This window comes from Typha angustifolia, chromosome 9, assembly GCF_048772165.1.
Source record: "Typha angustifolia cultivar Huaian chromosome 9, ASM4877216v1, whole genome shotgun sequence".
Classification (NCBI taxonomy): Eukaryota; Viridiplantae; Streptophyta; class Magnoliopsida; order Poales; family Typhaceae; genus Typha; species Typha angustifolia.
This window is the reverse complement of record NC_133247.1, coordinates 8,238,491-8,255,348: the sequence shown is the minus strand read 5'-3', so window position 1 is coordinate 8,255,348 and position 16,858 is coordinate 8,238,491. Positions and strand designations below refer to the sequence as shown.

The 16,858-nt window shown below is 34.9% G+C and overlaps 1 protein-coding gene across 3 annotated transcripts in view; it reads right to left on the bottom strand.

The window, feature by feature from the left end:
- The window catches only part of LOC140766748 (potassium transporter 8-like), a 32,731-nt gene extending 25,252 nt beyond the window's left edge, over nt 1-7,479 (bottom strand). The window contains exons 1-5 of one of the 3 annotated variants that reach the window (XM_073106355.1): nt 7,119-7,479; nt 6,513-7,038; nt 6,368-6,419; nt 2,490-2,629; nt 2,352-2,404 (exon numbers count right to left, since the gene is read on the bottom strand). In XM_073106355.1, coding sequence (XP_072962456.1) covers nt 2,352-2,404; nt 2,490-2,629; nt 6,368-6,419; nt 6,513-7,038; nt 7,119-7,172 — 825 coding nt within the window. In that variant the 5' untranslated portion in view covers nt 7,173-7,479. Of the gene's footprint in view, nt 1-2,351; nt 2,405-2,489; nt 2,751-6,365; nt 6,420-6,512; nt 7,039-7,118 lie in introns of all 3 variants that reach the window. The other 2 variants (XM_073106354.1, XM_073106353.1) reach the window with 2 other exon arrangements.
- Between the last annotated feature and the right edge of the window lie 9,379 nt (nt 7,480-16,858).

The window sequence follows — 16,858 nt, the reverse complement described above, 5'->3', positions numbered from 1 at the left end:
GTTCATTCACATGTTTATTTTATTGTATTTCGTATCTTTATCGAACCATGTAAATTTTCTGTGTGCAAATTATTTATTTCACCCTTACGTGTAAAAATTAAATTGTTGCAATTTCTGTGTGCAAATCTATTTATTTCATCAGTACGTGCAAAAATTTAATTGTTTTATTTTCTATGTGCATTTAATTATTATATTCAGTGCATCACCATACTTCGTGCAAATATTGAAATTTGTGAAAAGAAAAATGAGATTGTATTGATACGACTTAGAGAACAGTCCCGGTATAAATCGTTTGCGATTTTCCGTGGTGACTCAAGTCTATCTGGAAGTCTAGGAGAAAGTTCTAAATTAGATCACTGCAGTGACTTTCTTAGGTGACTCTGGCGGAGTTAGGAAACAGTCCTAGGAAGAATGAGAAAATTTCCTAGATGACTCTAACTTCTCTCAACGGTTAGAGGAAAAGACAGAGTGTGTTAATCACAGAGTGATACCCTCTGATGACCCTAACCGGATCAGCTATGAAGAAAAGTTACGAGCGTTATCTCAAGATGACTTCTAGTTGATGTGGATCCACAGGGTTTAGACCTATTGAGACATATGACATTATAAATATCAAAATAAAAAAGATGTTAATATGTTAGAAAACGTGCAAGGTTACAAGTTGTGACATCTCTCTATTGTTATCATTGTTATTATTTAGAGAGCATGCCTATTGCATATTGTGATGGATATTGTTGCTTTTAGTTTAATCTATTCAGCATTTATATGAATTAAAATTTATTTGGTTTTCGAGTGGATTCCACTCACTAAGCTATAGTTGGCTCATGGGTTCTATTGTTTTTGTATTTGTTTATTTATTTCAGGTAATAGTCAGTAGGGCGACTGAGCGAGATGTACCCGGATTCCACCTCCACTTAGGATCTACCTATTTACCTTTCCGCTCTTTTAGATTTTGTGCTTTAGATCAGAAGTTTTTATTTATTTAGTTTAGAGACTCAAAAACATTAACATTGTTTTTATTTTAATTGCAATTAGTAATAAAATTTAATAAAGCACGTTCTTATTTTATTTATATATTAGAGAGTATTAATAAGGCTTCGTGCATCTCAAGCATATTGAGATGCATGGCCGGTCATGATTCCTATTTTGGGTCGTGACAAAAATGCAAAGAGGGTCACATGCATATATTTTTATTGTTTGTTCTACATCAAAAATTGATGAAGGGAATTGGAGGAGCTGAAACGAATTGACATCATTGACATCTACCTCTACAGTGACATGCGATTGAGAGTCAATCCATCGCTCGGGTTTTTATCAAAGATAAGTCTTCATTTCACAAGAATAGTTAATCACACATGTTCAAAATATTAATTAAGCACTCAAGAATTGGAGCGTCGGAAGGGGTTGTAATTAATCCTTGTTTCTATTGCTTGGTGAAGTAGATAAATCGGCTTTTAGGTCCGCTATTTATTTCTTTCTACCAAGAGATATTTTTTACATTAAAAAAATTGTGTCATTTTATTTGTCACGTTCTACATTTGTTACTATTACTCAATTTTCCTTTTTCTACTTGGTTTTAGTTTTCAAAGTACCATTCTTAATCAGTTTTTCTAGATCTAGAAGAATTTGATTTTTCTTAAACCAAAATGTTGTTTAAATTTTCACTTTGACTTTGATTTTTACTTTCCATATTTTTAAACTTAGTCAAACTAGGAATCCTATTTCTCCTCCAAAATTTCAATTGGTATCAGAATATATCTTGAATTCATGTTTTTCAGCAATCAACTATATTAAATTTAAAGGATTGTCGAGCTAGAGGCATGAGGCTTGTTGACCATGGCTTAGTAGGTATGTAGCGATGACAAGTGCTATGGTTGAAAAACAATGTTCAACATTTTTAGAGCCTTAGAATAGGTTTTAAAGGGCAAAGTAAATCCTTTTCAACGGAAGATATTAGTGTTACACATGCAATTAGATTCTAACCTTATGGTTTTCACCAATTTTTCTTTGGATTTTCTTAGTTGGGGCAAAAAAAGTTGGGAAAAAATAAAAAGATTCTTGCATTCCTAAAATTTGAATTATAATTTATATGAATCAAACACCAAAATGCTAAGGGGCATCAAAAGATTATGAAAAGGACCCCAAATTAGGTTCGTTTAAAATAAGATATGATTAATTCCTACTGACACAGGTTGGTATGGATGGCTGTGAGAGAGTATTGAATACTTCCCTCATATTGATGTTGATAATTCACTAACATGATAAATATCGACCCATGCAAACCACGTCGACCAGCACGACAATCTATGGTCAAAATCAAGATATTATGATCTAGGTCCATTATTTCTTACCTTTATTGACAACTGAGAGAAATGTCCCAGGTCTGCAAACATAGCTTCAGAACCTGAAAGAAGAAATAACTGTATTAGCTTATTATGTTCAGAAGAAAGAGACAGATAATTAATTACAGAATATAACTCTATAGGTACCTGTTATACATAATAGGATTCCCCCTAAGGACATCCAACCTCCTCTTTGGGTTTTCCTCAAAAACTTGTACATGTAATATGGAGATAGCGCTTGATAAACATGTGGATTCCAGTGGAAAATATTGTAAACACCGATCATGCTAATGCATAGAAGCCATGTTACAACAATTGGAGCAAATAGGAATCCAACACGATGTGTCCCGTAATGTTGCAGAGCGAACAAAAAAATTAGTATGAGACAAGCAACAGGAACCTCAACATCTGCAGTTTGATGTTGGAAAATATCACAAATCACAACACTTTATATAATATTGCTTGCAGAACATCAGAAGGCAAGTAACGTTATAGTAGATGAAAAGAATAAGATGAATGAGAGATAATTTAAACAGCAACATAAAGCTACATATAATTGATGTTAGCACGGTAAGTAAAGTCGGACCATTCTGTCCTACAAACAAAGACATTTGAAACTTAAGTTTATTTACTGTAGTAGTTCGAGTAACTATATTAGATAATATCACCTCCAAGAGAAAATAATGTTAATTTAATTATGCTGTTCTGATCTTTACAATATTAGATGAGTTGCATTCAGCTCCTATTGAACTAGAGTGCTCATGCTCAGTATCCCCAAATGAAAAGTTTCTTTGATATCCTCATATTTGTTGTATGATTTTGTTCTTTTAAAGTACTTGGACAGAAACATAGTTATCAGATTTCAGTTAGTAGATATAATCAGATACGCAAATGCGATCACAAGAAGACTTTACTGAGTAAGATAAAGACACCAGATTGAAAGTAATGTTACATTTACATGAGCATTAAGCTGGATGGGAAATGAAACAGCACTGCAAGAGACAAACTAAAAGCTATGTTCTCTGTAAAGAATGGCTCATACATCCATATATAACCCATTCACAAGCAAAGGGGGTAAGGATATCTCTTACGGGGTGTCCTTTTGTGAAAGTAAGATTTCTAGGTAGTAGTATACATTTTGTATTTTCAGAATATGGAAACCTGAAAAGATGTGAGCTGGCATTGGTAAGAAAGAAAATGGACAAAGGCAATTTGCTATGGTCCGGAGGAAATACTCATTTCAATATCAAAAGTATTGTAATCTACATTTGTGATATTTTCACTTTATTAGCTGAAGTTTGAATCTAAATGCAATCCTCATAAACACAGACTTCTCTATCATCTCAGATTCCTCTTTTATCAGAAGGAGATCAAATGAACCAATATAGGCTGATTGCATACACAAAGATTATAATCCTGGTTTTCCATATGCTTTTGTGATGACATCATATTTCTTTCTTTCTATAAGAAATAAGAGTTGACCAACTCATGAAGGAAATCCCAATGCAATTTTTGTCTTACAAAAAAGAAGGGAATCAAAAAAGTTCTACCATCCATTCTTACATCTGGCATAATTTCAAGATGTAAAGGCTGTAATACAAAAGAGGGTCACAAAACAGTAACTGTTTCAATCCACTAAGTGAGACCTCCTACATCCACAAATGGTTCAACCAGAAAAGAGAAAAAAAGAACACCAAGATCAATCTTACTTCAGGACTGCTATACCACCTCCTATGATTTTACTAAGGTTGTTCTTTACTAACCCTGTGAATTATGACTAAATATTACCTTGCATCTTAAAGTGTAAAAGTGTAAACTTGTCCATTACATCTTAGTCTTCCATGAGAGATTTTTGACAAACTTGTCCCTGAACTATCCATTCTTACATCTTACATCTGGCAAAATCTTCCATGAGAGATTTTTGACAAAATCTAGTAATATACTGTGAGGGAAACTAAAAACTTGCACTATCATGTTACATCATTGGAGCAAGTTGTTACCTTTTAGATAACTTAAAGGGAAATCATACATATGTATTCTTTATCAATTGTGATACTAGGCCATAGTTCAAGGGCCGAAAATATATTTTAGCCATTTATTTATTCTAGAAATTTGAAATGTAAAAGCAGTTAATATGCACTAAGCTACTAATATGGGATGAATAAGTTATTTTGTTAAAGAACAATCAAAGTTTCCATTATGGGGAACAAAAGGAGACCCTATGTTTGGGCTACATTTGAAAAGCTATATGACAAAAATACAGTGGCAGGTGAAGTTTTTGCCATTGTGCAAGTCATCAAGGTACTTAATGAGAAATGTGTTCGTCCATACAGCACAAGTGCATCATAGTAGCAAATTTGCTTCAACAGATATAATGAGGAAAGAATCTCAAGAATAGTATGGAAATCTAGTTGACTTGAAAACAACCATCATTATAGATAATCACATATAGGTTCATTCCAACAGTGTTGAAGCTGCAATCCTTGAGAAATATAATGTAAGAAAGCACCTAGGAACCAGTGGAGCTAATTTCCAATTTTGAAACAAGTGAGGCACATTAAATAAGTTTCTAGCTCTAAGCTTACACCAAGTTATGATGTTGGCAGTATGGCTAGTGTTGCAAATCCTCCCCTAGTAACTTACCGCCATCAAAGATTTAAAAACTTTCAGATGACTCATTCCCCTCCTATTTACTTGAAATTCTGCAAGTTTCAGAATCAAATCTAAACCATATTGTTAGAATACAAAAAAAAAAAAATTACTGTTTTTACAGCTTGAGCTTTTAGAGAAGATGATTAGTTAACATGGTATCACAATAGGATGTCTTGAGTACAAATATGGTCAGGTCTATTTGTCATTAGAAATATAAAACCTCCATCCATTTAATCCAAATTCATCTTTGACCTATAAAAATGTCTATAGCCTAGAAATGAGGTGGACAATTAAAGTACAAAAGAATAAAAATCATTGTGCTCTAATAACTTAAATTTTTAAAGCAATTGATGAGTTAATATGGCATTAGAGCAAGAGGCTCGGAGTTAAATCCTTCTAGGCCTATCAATTACTTGAAAGTATAAAACCTTCTCCTATTTAATTCAAATCTATTTTTGGGCCTATTAAAATTGATCCCAGAATTGAGAGAGTATGTTAGAGAATTAAAAAAAAATGAAATGACCTTTCTCTAACAGCCTTAAGTCTCGTTCCTCTTACATATCTTTTGACATGTGATATAAAATAGTAAATTATGTTTATTAGGATATCCATATCATTGCCTAGAGAAACAACTTCAGTAGTTCAATGACCTAACCTACCACAAACATTAATATGTTTCACCTGTTGTAATTATTCCCATGCACAAATCTACTTGCCACAAGTTAATCCAAGTAACATTGTGCTTTCTTATAGCTTAATGAGATCAAGGCTAATGTTCGACAATTAACCGGTTCTTCTTAATGAATTAATTCCCAACCATTCTTGTGCATCAACCATCATTTTCCTAGCTCATATCTTCTATCTTGCTACACCCTGCCAAGGGGAAAGCTGGAAAGGAAGCCAAAAAGCCAAAGATCCCGCTGTACTCTGACATCCTACCACATCTTAGCTGATCATTTTCATACATTGGCTGCTAAACTGTTGCCCTTATACTCTCCCTTCCTCGATAAACAAATCAGAATATTCCTTCAGATAAGTTTAAAAATAGGTCTCCAAGTATAGAGTGCAAAGAAGAAAAGCATTATGCAGTATGTCCAAGTCAGTCAAAACCTCCCTCTTGCTTTATGATACCAAAAGAAACGAAAAATTCATGTTAATTAATATTAGCCAACTAATCCTAACTAAAACAAAAATAGAGTAACAGTGTATGATGGAGAGGGAATCCAAATCATAAAGAATAAGAATAGCTTTATAAACATTCTACCCAGCTGATTCTCCTGGAAAATGTTGTCAAATTAACATATAGTATATAACTACACAACCAGAGTTCCAAAGATCGGATTTGATTATTAAAATTTATAATTTCCTTACACTTATGCTGCTCCTTTGACATCGAAAGCTCAAGTCCAGAGACCGCCGAGAACACTGCCAAACAGATGATAATTTTGATTAGCAGACAGAAGACAACCTAGGACCAAAAACCATCCCAAGAATTGCAAGCAGAGGAGAAGACATAACCAGAAATAGCCGGGGTGAGCACGCCATCCCCAATCACCATGCAAGTCCCAATCAATGCAAGGATCAGTAAGACTCTCTGCAACACCTGGTGCTTCTCCAGCATCCTCCTTACCTTTGTCGCCGCCGTGACTCTTGCCAGAGGGCCACCCAGCCCCCTCGGGGGACAAGTAGCACTGTAATCATCGTTTTTCTTATATGAGGATATTTCCTCATCTGCGAGTTGCACATTAGGCAGGAAGCCGACGCGGGCGTGGCGGCAGAGCAGGGAGTAGAGTGCAAAGGTTCCGCCTTCTCCATTATCGTCGGCCCGGAGGACAATGAAGACGTATTTGAGTAAGGGGACAAGGGAGAGGGTCCAAAACACAAAGGAGAGCACTCCATAGATCTCCTCGTTGGTCTCCGAGTGCTGTATGTCCCCTGCGAAGGTGTTCTTGTACACATACAGCGGCGAGGTGCTCAGGTCCCCATAAACTACCCCCAGGCTCTGGTAAGCTAGAGTTAACACCATCCTCCATGATTCCCGCTGCTACTTAATTGCTGACCCAAATCAAAGGAAAGCATAGAAACAGAACCAGAACAGGCAAAAAGAAGGAAAACCCAATTCACCTTTGTGGGATTAGAGTATGCTCCGGCCTCAAGATCCATGGTTGGAGGGCTCATAATCTCACAAAACCCATGTCCTCTTTTGAGCTCTGGAGAAGTCTCAAGTGAGTAAAGAGCCTCCCAACTTGAGAACTGCGAGTATCTCTGGAGAAGCCCAAATGGACTACTTTTAAGGATTCTGGCTGGGCAGGTGTGATTTTGGAGATGGGTGGTCAAAATGGCGATGGGAGGATCATCCAGGGAGATGTCTATATGAAGAAGAAAGTGAAAAGAAAGAGAGTGGAAGTGGACTAGAATATTGTGGAGAGAGAGAGAAGGAAAGAGGAGTTGGTTAAGACTTGGTAGATGAAGCAGCTGCTATTCTAAATTTCCTCTCTTCCTATCTTGGTCATGTGGAAAAAGAGAGTAATAGTAATAGTTTACAGTAATTTCAGTTACGTTCAAAGAAAATGAAAGGAACGTCCTTTTCAGAAGTTCCTGCAGTAGAGTAGGTGGGGGTTGATGGTTGCTTTGGTGGCAATTTGAGGGGAGTGTGTGTGTGGCATCTAGTAAGAAGAGAAAGGAAAAGGTGAGGAAATAAAGAACGGAGATGTTACTTTTCTGGTAGTGAGGGGTTTGCCACTTTTACTCACAAGTGGGCATGCTGCTTATCTTCTTATCTTCATTTCATATTATTATCTTTTAAGCAAGAAATTGTCATGTTATTCTTCAGTGGGAAGAGATTATTTGACTGAAATTGGTGTGTGAATGTGTGATAGATATGCTTGCATATTATTAGCAACTTTTTTGTTCATTTTGGACAAAAGTGGGCTAGGCCCAGTTAAATTTATTAGATGAGGACAAATAGACTATATGAGGGGATACTTCATGGAGAATGAAGGCATCCACCTCCTCCAGATCCAAGAAAGGGAGATCCGGACGCCTAACAATTTTACTCCTCCCACCATAGCCGTCAGAGAAAGCTCATAAGATGATCGAATCTTTGTCAGCTTCCCTTGATAGCGGTCCTTCTCTAATCCAACCAGAATCCTGGACAGAAACTAGGGAGTTAAGGGCCCCGATGACCGGAAGAAAGGAGTTCTAGAATTAAACAATAAATCGGGAAAAGGAGCAATAGTTGGTGAATGGCATCCAAATCCCCATCGCAAAAATGGTATTGTCCAAACCATGGAAGTCCTTCCCGGCAAGGAGGTCCCTTATGTAGATCATGTTAAGGCAGGCTAGGCAAAGGAACATTTTGACCTTCAATGGGAGGGTGGTTTACTAAAGGCTATCTGCCCGATTCGCTAAAGTAACTCCAAATAATAGTAACCCCATGAGAGAGTAGTAAAGATCTCAAAAGGGGATAACTTCCACAGAACATAGTCGTCCTTCATGAGTTACAGAGGAAGGGAGGTGAGAAAATAGAAGAGAGTGTCCCACTCCGTCGTCGCCTCAAAATCCCCCAAAATTCTAGATCGTTTGAGAGACTCTACTACGGTGAGAAGAGAAAAGCTAAAGGAAATCGATCGCTCAAGGTGCTTACTAGAGTCCACCTGTCTATCTAGAAGTTGATCCAGCGCCTATACCCCCTATAACAATCAATCCCTGAAAAATTGTTTGCATGATATGAGGTCGGTTATAGACCACTGAGGTACTATTGCTAGTAAGGCCTCTCCCTTCTCTCTTCTCTCCTTTCATTCTTTCTCATCTCTCAAGCTCAGGTCCATTGTAATCATCAGTGAGAGGCCGGTGGCTAGCTACCCCACACACACACATGTCGACCTGACTCCCCTTCCCTCCCCTTCTTCTTTCTTATCCTGCTTTGTTTCTTCTTCTTCTTCATCGCTCTTCTTCCTCACTGCTACAATAGTGGTGGGCTAGGCCTAGCATTGTAGCTTTGAGAATTTTCATTTTCTTCTATTTATTTATTGCATTTTAGCTTCTTTAGTTAATGGAAATTAGATTTTTATACTGTGAAGTATTTTAAGAAAATACACTCACTAACATGATTATTAACTAGACATAGTATAATTGTTAATTATGGTTAGTTATGTACAGCTACACTGCCTAAACTATACCAGGTTTCATGGTCATCCCCTCGCTAGAATGTCCCCTCTAAACTTCAATTTATTTCAATTGCACCGTTCCATTAGTCTAACTGTTTGCTTTATGAATGGGCATCATACATAGCATACATGGCCTTCATGTTAGATGAGGAATGACTGAAATACTCTCATTTGGAGGGAAAGATATTAATTTTATTTTGCCCCAACTAAAAGATATAGTAACGTCCATTTCCTCAAGGTCCGTTGGCATTGAGGAGCGAGAAGCTGATGACAGCGGCATGGAGTGGACGAGGTCACGCATGGTGGAGACAATTGGGATCGGACAATAGAGGAGATAGGGATCGAGTTGCCGTGCGAAGAAAGGAGGCAATAGAGGCAACCTATTAGGCTTCTTGCCACCCCGATTGCTTTTTAGAGCTGAGCAATCCACGTCTAGCTCAATGCCAGCCGAAAAGAGGTGTAGCATGCAATCCAAGTGCCGAGCCACAATCCATGGTGGCCTCCATCTCAAGATTATCATGCAACAGCAAATTGAGAATGCTCGCTCGGCGGCGGATATCGCAATTGTTAAGCTGAGAGTCCTCCCACGCACTTCCATGCTCGTGCTTGAAGATAGAGGGGAGAGAGAGAGAGAGAGGAGGAGCATTGGCCGAGGGGAGGAGGGAGAAAGGAGGTTAAGTTATTTGAGGGTTATTATGTAATTTGCTATTCGGTCACTACTATTTGGCATTTTATTTAGATCCAAAGTTTATGGGTGATATTGTAATGAAAAAAATTTCAAGTGGTGACCGTAAAAACCAAGTATAATTCAAGGGGTGCAGCTATAAATAACCCTATTACTTACTTATAATCAAATTCATATCTATATTCATGTTCACACACACACACACATATATATATATTACATATGTGTGTATTTTTAAATCTTATTTGTTATATACTATTTTGTATAAAATAAAATACTAAGCTTACATATTTATTTTTATAAGATTGGATAATGACAATTTAATGTTTATCTAATGATTAGTCAACCAAGAGTAAGAATAACAAATTAATTATAATTAGATATTGTTGATATGAACTGAATTAGATCCAATCATATAAGGAGACATTGGACTCGATCGATGAGTCTAGTTATCTTAATTATTATGTTTATGTAATTTAGTTAAGTCTTATTAGATTAGAATTTTATGTAATTAATTAAATTCAACTCTGTGCAACTTTGGGAATATTTTTTAGAAGATATTCGTCCAGTATTATAATTTTATAAAACCATTTGGATAAGATCAGTAAACTTCTGATCTACAACTTTGGTATTCAATATTTCTTTAGATCCGAACTCTATCTATGGCAAAACAAAGAACTAATCCGAGATAGATAAGGAAAACTGGTTAGTTAAATTATTTAGGAATGTTTAGATTTAATCTTTATAAATAAGGTCTTATGGCTTGTATATTAAGTATGCATGAATGAAAAATTAATTGGATTTTATCCTTGCATCATAGTATCTCTCCTCTCAACTTAGCCGCTAGCCTCAATCTCTCTCTTCTCTCATTACCAACCAACACTACCTCTCTTGTCAAAAAAGTATCGTTTTGGTTTTAATCTCTCTTGTCTGTCGATCCCCCTAGTATCGTATTATCTGAAATATTAATCTACCTAACCACCACCACTATTATCCACCATCGACACCATCTCCATTATCAATCTACAAACCGATCCAAACCTACCACCAACACCACTATCAACTTACTGACCAGATTTAGTCCTTAATTGGTGAGGGTCTAAATATAAAAGTTGGAAGATTTGGAAGTGGTAATACTTTGCCTTCGAAAGAATATTTGGCGAATATTCTTACTTGACTACGTAAAATAACTCGCAATTCGAAGTGACCCCAAGTTAGTTCGTATCAATTGTGTGTACTTATATTTTTATTTATATTATATATATATATGTAGTATTTTATATTTTTATATAAAAAGAGATTAACCATTATATACTTACTCTATAATTAGCAAACCAGAGTTCTTAATAAATAAAAATAATTTGTAATAATAACATATTAATGTTATTATAATTAAATATATGATATAAATCTTATCATTTAATAAAAGTAAAAGTAGTTACTTTAAACATATTAAATCATCGTATTTTACATGGATTCTAATTGGATAAATGCTAATATTATACTACCTAAATATTTTTAGATCTCATACTCCTTATTAAGATTTTGTGGACTCTACTAGTAATGAATTGACGTCAAGAATACGTATGAATAGTCTTATCCCTACATAACTTTATCAAATTATGGTATAATATATATTTATATGTACACTTTTTATTTTGACTACCAGCATTATTATATGATCATATATAATGATTAAGATGAGCATATTTTTTATCATTCATTATTAGGTTGATATTAGACATGAGTATGTAGATGATATAGAATTAATTAGAGATTAATTATTAGCTAAATTTAATCAAGCTCCGAGATTCACTAAAAAATATTTAAAATATATTTTACCTAACCTAAACTTTATCTTCAAACCAATAAATTAATCTCCATCATAACCTAAAACATAATAATTATTAAATAATAAAACTAGAATGGTTAACCCGGGACTAGAAATCGACACATGAGTTCTCTCTAATTAATTTAATTTGAAAGAACTAAAATATAATTTGAATATGATGTACCTTTCTTCTTTTTAATTTTTGAGATTTTGACAGAAAAAATAGGAGTGGCATTATGCCCTATAAGAAAAAGAAGAGGAGAATTTTAGACATGTTCATACACAAATTTTTGAGCTAGACGGAACATTATCATTTTTTATTATCTACTCAGATGGTATTAATGTTTAAATTAACCTAAACTGTGTTTTCTACAAATATTTAGTTAAACACAGGTGCATTTTGTAAAGATTAAAAATATTGGATGTAGAGCACAAATATGTGAAAAGATAGGGTGTTAAATGTAAATTTTTTTTTTATTTTTTCAATTACAAATGTGAGTTGAGAAAGCTATCATTATCATAAGAGATGCTTGAAAACCAAAATTGCAAGAAAAGAAGTTATTATAAGATGTGTCTTAGCATATAGCTGAAAGATGAAGGGATGAATAAAAGAAATGAGTTTAGAAAACGAAAGAAGACAATATACTATAAAATCGTAAGAATGTTCTAGAAGAGAATAAAATTATGCCCCATACGTTTAATTTCCTGGCAGTTCATTTAAGTAGCTACTGCTGTTCAAAATTGATTGTCACGTTTATAGAAATCTTAACAGGACTTGTGCCTTTTTTTCAACAACATAAAAATGTATATAGAAATCTCCATGATTCTTACCTTTTTTAATGTCAAATGAGTAGATAGAAGATAAAACATGTCAGCACAAAAGTACTTAGTGTTTGTGAGCTGGGCCTAACTTTGTAGCCTTTGCATGCCCAACTTTAATTATAGCCTTTGCAGACTAAAATTTTAGTTTACCCTTTTAGATAGAGTTACATTATCAAGTTACTTACTAATATTGTCAAATTAGCAAATCCTATATTATAGTCAAACTTAAATTCCGAAAATAATTTGATTACCGAATCCTAATCCTCCTCAAATACGGACACCATCGATCGTGACACCATCGATCGTGCGTATTTCGAGACCGGTGGTGAACCGACTATCAAACCAATTTAATTTTGTAAACAATTGATCCACTAAAAACTAACAAACCCGCAGTTGAACCAGTGACAGTCACTGCAACCCAACTTTTTCTTGGTGAACTAGTTGGGTCAAGTACTTTTGTAAAATTACTCAATTATCTTTAATATATAATTATTCTATTCTGTATTCTAACGGTATTTTAGTTAAAATTTTGAAAATATTTAGTTTATAATATATATGTGGTATGAAATTAGTTGTTTTTTTTGCACATATACCCTTAAAAAGACACTTATTTGCTTATATGTCCTTCTAAAATTCATGTAACAAATATATTGCTCAAAATACACAATTTTTGCATGTATATATTTTAAAAATCCTTATTCTTTATATGATATCCTTTAGAGTAAACTACCATTAAAATTTGAATAATTTAAATATAAAAAGATAAAAATATTCTTATTTTAGTTTTCAAATATTTCTCTAAGTTAATGATATTTTTACTTTTCTTTTCTATTAAATGACTTCACTTGAAAAGTAACAACGAGGGAATTTATATAAATAACTAAAGGTAAATCATAAGGCTCAACCTAGCCATTCCTAGCCTGGCTCAGCCTTGCTCAAGCCTGAATTGCCATTTGGTAGTGCGGGCCAGCCTAGCTTGATAGCTTGCCCATCGACTCGACCTAGAAATCCAACATGAAGCTTGACAAGGAAGCCTAACCTAGCCAGGAAACTATAGCCTACAGCCCACAAATCCATAGCCACAACCATAGCCCACAGGCTTACAAGTATGATTTACTAATAAAAATAAACTAAGAGCAAATCGATAGAGAGCTAAAAGGAAAAAAAAAAAAAAATATATATATATATATAGAAGAGAAGAATCTTCTTCTTCTTCTTCTTCTTCTTCTTTCCATGGCTAATCATTAATAACTAACCTCTTCAATGTCACATGTCACCCTCGGCCTCAGTTAGAGCCATATCTTTATCTTCTCTGCCACCAACGATGGAGACAATGAGGCAAAAGGATCCACTGGAGGAACGGGAGATGATCTGTGAGGCGAAGGAGGCAAAGGAGATGGGTTCACCGATAGCAGTGGGGAAGAGTCCATAGGCGGCATTAAGGGCGATGATGGTGGTGGGGAGGAGGTCAGTGATTTTGCTAAAGAAGGTAGAAAGGAGATTGGAGGTGGAAGTGAGGCCATGAGGGTGATGGGGTTACTAGCAATGGTGAAAAAAAAGACTGGAGGTGGAGGTGAGGGTCATAGGGTTACAGGCAGTGAAGGTGAAGAGATCAACGAATGTGGTCGACTGGGTGGTAATGCTAATGGTGGAGGTGATGTTGTCGATGACCTCTACAGCCATCTCAAGTCGATGCTGGTGATGTCGTCAGAGTTAGAGACTGTGAGGAAAGAAAGGAGAGATGCTGTAGTTTTTTGCTTGTCAAATTTCTATGCGCCACATTTCGCTTATTAGGGTGTGATGGCATGTGTAAAAGGTGAGATAATGAGCTTGTTGTGATATAGAGTTTCAAGCTCGTAACCATTCACTAATTAAGCGTAGCTCGACTCGACTCGACCAGCTCGAGCCCACTCTTTCACACGCTGGTGGGCAATAGTAAACTAGTGTATTATAGCCTAAACTTGAAGTTGGCTCATCTCGACACACTTGCGGGCGGGCTGGCAAACATAGTGTTTAGCTCAGTTGGCTTGATGGGCTTGAACCTAGCCCCACCCTCTCGATAATCACATCTATAAATAATATATATTTTGAGAAATATGCATACAAGTATATTACTTTTATAGATATATTTTTTATTTTTAGAATTATTTAAAACTATCTATATATTATTTAAATATTTATTAACAAACAATAATCTGATGAGGTGAACCACTAGTTGAACTAATAACTTTGTGACCGATCTCTGATTGGGTCAATGTCCCATCTGATTCTGATATCCTGGATGTTTTATTAAGATTCAAAGTAGTATGAAACTTGTTACTTAATAAAGGCTAGAAGGAGGAGTAGGTATTAAACCTCTGTTACAAGCCACTTATTTTATTTCTCAATAATTGTTGAAATAATAAATTTCTCATAATCCTGCGGGCGGTGTTTCCTAAATTTGACCTAGTCCTAGAGATATATATCGAATTGGCATCTAGACCACTCTTATCTTGGTAAGGCTTAAGAAGTATATTGTGACCAACGCCTCAGATAGCGACCCGAAGAATAAGACACACTTGGTTTAGGTACCAAAGCAACCAAATAAAATTAGTTTATCTCCTTAAAACACAAGGCCATATTTAAGAGACGTCCTTTATTCTATCATTAAGAAGTCGTGAGTTTCTAGATAGTTCATAGGCGTGGAAGCAATCCTAAGGAAAAAAAGAATACGCTCCGACACAATCCCATATCAATTTATACAATAAAAAGAATAATTTGCTAAAAAAAGGAAACAAATCCTCCACTCAATCCCAGTATCTATTCATATCTAGCTAGCCTGCAAGATAAGCTCAGACTCATACTATATCTAAAGCTTGCTTTCTAAGGAATAAATACTCCCAAATTGAAGCCATTATTCTCCACTAAGTTTTCAGGAGGACAACCATTTCACAAAATAATTGCAAAGATAAATATATGAAGACAGTGGGGAAAATTTATTTTTTTGTCCCCTGTGCACAGAGATCCCTTCACAACTTCAATTATTGGGTTTTAGGTAGATTAAGGATTTGGAAGGATGCAATAGCAATTAAAAGAGTATACAACTATGTGAAAGAAAGTATCACTAATGGAGTGAGTATGACGTGAACTTTCTCCAACCATACACCTTTTAGTGAAAAATAAAGTGAGATGCGGGTTTCTGCTTGTATTATAAAATAAAAAGTAAGCTGATGATCATAGTGCCTTCGGTACGTTTAATTTCTTTCCGTCACTAAAATGTCAAAAGCTTGTTTAGTAGCTGGAATGCACAAGAGAGATTAGTCCGTCAGATAACAATAAATAACACATAAATTTAATAAGAAAGAAATTGTGGACCTTATAGTCGAGTTTCCCCTGTTCAGGTAAAAATATATTAATTTACCTAGTAATATACTTTATAAAAAAAGAGTCTCTTGGTAAAAATATCTTATTTTACTAAAACCGAATACTATTTCTTTGTTGGAGTAAACGGAGCTACTTTGTAACAGGTTTTCTCTAAGTGTATTTTACTCAAAGGATATATATAACACCTATTTTCAACTAACATGTTTTCATAAAGAATTGTGTTATGGTAAACCCTTTTACTTAGGAGTAACAAATTAGGTTTTGTTATTCCTATTCTTTCCTATTCTAGATTTGAACAAGGTTAGGGCATGTCAAATGTAGTGGCAATTACCTCCTATTTTTTTGGTTGCAATAATGTAGAATATAGAACTTTGACATATCAACATGCAAAAGTATAATGAGAGATTCTAACATGAGATATTGTTCCTGTTGGCTGGTCAGAGAATTTAATATTAGAACTAGAGATAGTCATCTTTTCATGCGTGCAAACTTGTAGTGAACTCAGGATGGGTACTCTTATATCAAATATTAATTAAACTATTTATAATCAATGCATATTTATAATTGGGAAAATTTCAAATAACACCCTATAACCCCCACATTTAGTGATTTTGTGATTACCACTCTATTTTTGAGCTATTTATGCTTTTTTGCCTATAACTTATATCTCACCTTGTGTTAACTTAAATGAGCCATATGTAACAAAACAATATCTAAGTAGAAATATATTTATTAGGAACACTATGTTTATCTTTTAAAATACCCAACATTCTCCTCTTTCCTTCCTTTTTTTTTTTATCTTTTTATTAACTTCTAAAATATCCTTAGCTAAAGTACCTTTTTTTTATCGGGAAATGGACTACAACTCTTTCTTCCCTAGCTCTACTAGGGTTTGCTCTCCTTAGCTTGCTAAGGATTTTCCATGCACCTATTGTTGCTCAAATCTTATCATTTATCTCTCAGTATTCCTTTCTAGCTTTCCCTTTTTCCCTCT